Here is a 5000-nt window from a genome sequence, read left to right on the forward strand (position 1 = left end):
CCACCCCCTCGCCGCCTGGAACTGGGGGGGAAGGGGGGGTTTGGGGGGGGGGGAAAAGGGAGGGAGGGGGGAAGGAGGGAAACAAAAGGGAAAGGGAAAAGGAAGGAAGGAAAGGAAAGGGAAAGGGAAGGGGGGGGAGGGGGGAAGGGGGAAGGGAGGGGGGGGGGGGAAAGGGGGGAAAGGGAAAGGGAAAGGGAAGGGGGGAAAAAAATAAGGAAAACAAAAAAAGGGAAGAGAGGAGGGGGGAAGGGAGGGAGGGGGGAGGGAGGGAGGGAGGGAGGGAGGGAGGAAGGGGAAGGGGGGGGGAAAAGGGGAAGGGGGGGGAAGGGAGGAAAAAGGGAAAAGGAAAAGGAAGGAAGTAAGGAAGAAAGAAGGAGAGGACAGAAAATGAAGGAAGGAAGGGAGAAAGGAAGTAGCGTAGGAAAGAAAGGAGAATGAGAGGGAAAAGGTGGGAAAAGGGGGAAAAGGGAAAAGGGGAAAAGGAAAAAAGAAAAGAGAAGCCCACAGAAAAAAGAAGGAAAGGTTTTGGTTTAAGAGGCAGCCGATGTATCATTTTTGATATAAAAAAAAATCATAAAAAAAACCTACACAGAAAAAGGCATAAGAGGGAACAAAAAAACCCAATAATATCACCATCATAAAAAAAAACCAAAAAAAAAACCCGGGAAATAAAACCCCCCGCCCCTTTGGGAGCTCGAAGGGGGCCCCAGCGGCCCCCCGGGCGGGGGTCCTCCCGCGAAACAGGTCGTGCCATTCGAGGTGGGTCTTTTCGAAAGGGTTCCTCCCTCGCACCTTGTTTGGTGGTCGTGCCGCCCCCCCGCCCGATGAACTCCGACTTGCCCTGGGGGTGGGGGGGGGGAGGTGGGAAGGGTAAGGGAGGAGTGGGTGGGTGGGTGGGGGAGGGAGCGGGGGAGGGGGAGGAAGGAAGAAAGGCAGGGAGAGATAGGGGGAGGTGGGGGAGTAGGGAAGGGCGGGAGAGGTAGGGGTGGTGGGGGAGAGATGGAGTAAGGGCGAGAGAAGGACGAAGGCGTGGTGGGGAAGATGGGGAGGTGAGGGCGTTGGGGGTAAGTGTAGCAAGGGGCGGAGGGAATGGAATGGGCAAGGAGAAATATTTTTTTCAGATTACTAATATAATTCCATTTGGTTTATGCTTTTATGTGACATTTACAACCCTGAGGCTTTCCAAACAAGAGGCTTTCCTCACCACTTTGTCCTGATCGAAAATCTCGACCACGATGAGCGGAGGCTGGGCTTTCATCTCCTCCCTGGTCCCGTAGACGAGGATGTCGTCGAGGACCAGCATCTCGTCCCACGTCGGGCTCAGTGTCTCGTCGATCACCTGCGGAGGAGGCTGAGGTGAGGGCGGTGTTGAAGTGAGGGGGGGGGGGGGGTGAGGGTGATGTTGAAGTGAGGGGGGGGTGAGGTGAGGGGGATGTTGAAGTGAGGGGGGTGACATGAGGAGGGTAAGATGAGGGGGATGAGGTGAGGAGATGAGATAAGGGGGAGGAGGTGAGGGTGCTCAGGTGAGCGGATGTTGAGATGAGATGGACGTTGGGAGGAGAAGGATGTCCAGGAGAGATGAGGTGGTGAGGTGAGGAGCATGTTTCTTGGGATGAGGACATTGCACGAGGAGAATGCTGAGAAGGGGATGTTCCTTAATAAAAGGATGTTGATATGAGGATGCTGCCATGAGAATGCCGGAGAGAATAATATCGCTGAGATAAAGGTGCTGATATGAGGATCAGGATGCTGTTAGGAGGAGAAATTTCACTGAGATGAAGATTGAATGAAAATGTTTACTGAAATGAAGGCGTAAGGAGTGAGGATGACGTTCAGATGAGATTGCTGATATGGGGATGTTAGTTGGGAAGAAGATCTAACTGAGATGACATTGCCGGAAAGGTTATTATTTTCGTTATTTCGAACGTGGCAATAGCGTGATTGTTATTGGTCGTGTAATATTGACCATAACAGTTATTGCAAGTATATGTTTGTCATTGATATCAGTATCGTTGTTACCAATCTCAGCTGGAGTTTGCCATTATTAAAATATATACTAGTACTTCATCAGCATATTTGTTTATTAATAGCTGCATTAACTGCAATGCATCTATATCCCAATACCAGCAAATCCCGAGACAAACTATATTCAGAACCATTACAAAAAAGGTCAACCATTGCCCTAAGAAGATAATAGAAAATCGCCCATTGAAATAATGCCATTAATCCTACTAATAAATGTAACACAAACTATATTCAAAATAATTCAAAATATACATAACTCATCCCCCTAAGAATGTAAAAAAAAAAAACCTCCTTAAATGAATATCCATTATTCCTACAAGGTCAAAGGTCACGCGGCAACTGACCTGAGTCTCTCGACAGTGCTCTCCGACGATGACCCGCGCGAAGGGGTCAGAGAGCCCCGAATTGTCGGAGGCGATGAGTGACCTGGCCTGGTACATGTGCGCGCGCAGCTGGAAGATCTGGAGGAGAGAGGGAAAGAATGAAGGACATATTTTTCTTTTTTTCTTCGTGTGTAGATCTTTCTGTTCGAATAATATCTGTTTATGATGAGTAAAAGTTTTTTTTTTTTTTTATAGTTACTGTGAGAGAAAGAAATAAGGACTTATCTTTAACTCTTTCTTATCCTGTATATATATATATATATATCTTTCTGCGTATTTGTTTCAGTTGGAATAATGTCTCTGTCTGTCATAGTTATATATATATATATATATATATATATATATATATATATATATATATATATGTTTTTTTTTTTTTTTTTTTTTCTTTTTCTTTTTTTTTTCTTTTTTTACATGTATGCGCGCAGTTGGTAGATCTGTGAGAGAGAACATTAACATATCTCTAACTCTTTATTTCCTGTGAATTTGTTTCAGTCGGATTAATATATGTCTGTCTATGATAGTACAAGTGTTTCATTATTATTTCATTAAGGTTTAATATGTGCGCAGTTGGAAGATCTGTGAGAGAGAGAAAAAATAATGACATCTTTAACTATTATTTTTCGTGTTATTATATCTTTCTTTGTGTTTGTTTGAGTTGGAAGCCTGTTTGTCATAGATATTTTTATTTTCCTTTTTTTAAAGCTTTAACATGTGTGCACACAATTGGAAGGCCTGTGACAAAAAATATTTAAATATCTATTTTTTTCATGTGTGTATCTTCTTGTGTGTTCGCTTCATCGGAAGTATATCTATTTATTACAGTATAGAATGTTTTGCTTTTTATTTCATATACATATTTGTTGCGCTGGATAATCCTCACAGTACAAATGCCATTTGATTATTCTGATTGCATATCACAATTAGCATTTCCATATATGCAAAAAATATGCATTGGAGAAATTCCATAATCCAATTTGATTGATTGCATCCACATTACAAAAATCACAACATACATTTTGTCTAATATCATACTGCAAATAATACGCCAACTTACTCAACTTACTCGTCCTATCACTCAGATAATAGAGATCTTACTCATCATTTCACTCAGGTTCTTGCAATCTTATTCATCTTCTCATTAATGTTCGGTAAGTCTTACTTTTCATCTAACTCATGGGCCGAAAAACTTACCCATCACCTTACTCACGTTCTTGAAATCTTACTCACCATCTTACTCAGGCTCTATAAATCTTACAATCTTATTTAGGTTCTACAAATCTTACTCACCATCTAATCAGGTTCTATAAATCTTACTATCTTACTCAGCATCTACAAATCTTACTCTATAAATCTTACTCACCATCTTACTCAGCCTCTATGAATCTTACTCACCTTCTCCCTCACCTTCTGACAGTCTCTTCCAATCTCCCCCCTCCCTCCCCACAGCATTCCCCCCCCCCCCCCCCTGTCACCTGTTTCTGCGTGTAGTGCAGCGTGATGGGCGGCAGCGTCATGGTCCTCTCGATATTGCGCAGCTCGTAGGGCGTCTCGTAGCCCTTGGGTATGCCGGGCAGGAAGTGCTTCTTGTGCTTCATCATGCCCAGCCAAATGTAGATCTGCAGCTTGGCTTGGATGGCCCATCCTCCCGGCCCGCTCGACTTGCGCCCGGGCAGCTGCGGGTCGGGTGTCGGGCTTTGAGTGGGTGCGCTTGGGTACGCGCACATGTATATACATATCTATTCATATAGGTAAATACGCGGATAAATATATACTACCCTTATGTATATTCACGGGGAAACTCGCATTTTAAGGAAAAGCGGGAGAGAAAAAGAGAGAAAAAGGGAGAGGAAAGAGAAGAGGAGGGGGAGAGATGAGAGAGAGAGGGAGAGGAGATTTTTAAGAGGGAAAGGGAGAAAAGGGGAGATAGGGAGAGAGAGGAGAAGAGAGAATGAGGGGAAAGGGAGAAAGGGGAGACGGGGGAAAGAGAGAAAGGAAAAGAAGAGAGGTTTAGAAAGAAGAAAAAAAAAAGAGAGAGGAGACGAGGGGGGAGAGAGAGGGAGAGAGAGAGAGAGGGGGAGGGGAAGAAGGAGAAGAAGAGAGAGGGATGAGAGAGGGGGAGAGGAGGAGGAAGAGAGAAAGAGAAGGGAAAAAAAGAGAGAAAGAAAGAGAGGGAAAGAAAGAAGAGAGAAAAAGAGGGAAAAAAAGAAAGGAAAGAAAAGAGAGAGAGGGAGAGAAGGAAGAGAGAGAAGAGAGGAGAGGAGAGGGAGGGGGAGAGAGGAGAGATGAAGGGGAGAGAGAGAGGGAGATTAGAAGATGGTGGGGAGAGAGGAGAGAGGGGAGGAGGAGAGGGGAGAGAGGAGGGGAAAGAGGAGGAAAAGAGGAAAGGGAAAGGAGAGGGAAAAGAGAGAAAGAGAGAAAGAAAGAAAGAATTGGGGAAAGAGGGAAAAAAGAAAGAAAAAAAGAAAGAGAGAAAAGAGAAAGAAAAAGAAAGAAAAAAAAAGAAGAGTGAGAGAGAGAGAGAGAGAGAGAGGAGAAAGAGGAAAAGAGGGGGGGGGAGGGAGGGAGGAGGGGGGGTGGGGGGGAGGGGAG

The 5000-nt window shown here is 44.9% G+C and overlaps 1 protein-coding gene across 1 annotated transcript in view; it reads right to left on the reverse strand.

The window, feature by feature from the left end:
* LOC125031014 (otoferlin-like) overlaps positions 1 to 5000 on the reverse strand; it is a 134684-nt gene that overhangs the window by 24667 nt on the left and 105017 nt on the right. Inside the window, 5 exon segments of the mRNA XM_047621437.1 lie at positions 793 to 816; positions 818 to 841; positions 1205 to 1339; positions 2370 to 2486; positions 3884 to 4084. Of these exon segments, the coding sequence (XP_047477393.1) occupies positions 793 to 816; positions 818 to 841; positions 1205 to 1339; positions 2370 to 2486; positions 3884 to 4084 (501 nt within the window).

This window comes from Penaeus chinensis, chromosome 2 (assembly GCF_019202785.1).
Source record: "Penaeus chinensis breed Huanghai No. 1 chromosome 2, ASM1920278v2, whole genome shotgun sequence".
Taxonomy (NCBI): Eukaryota; Metazoa; Arthropoda; class Malacostraca; order Decapoda; family Penaeidae; genus Penaeus; species Penaeus chinensis.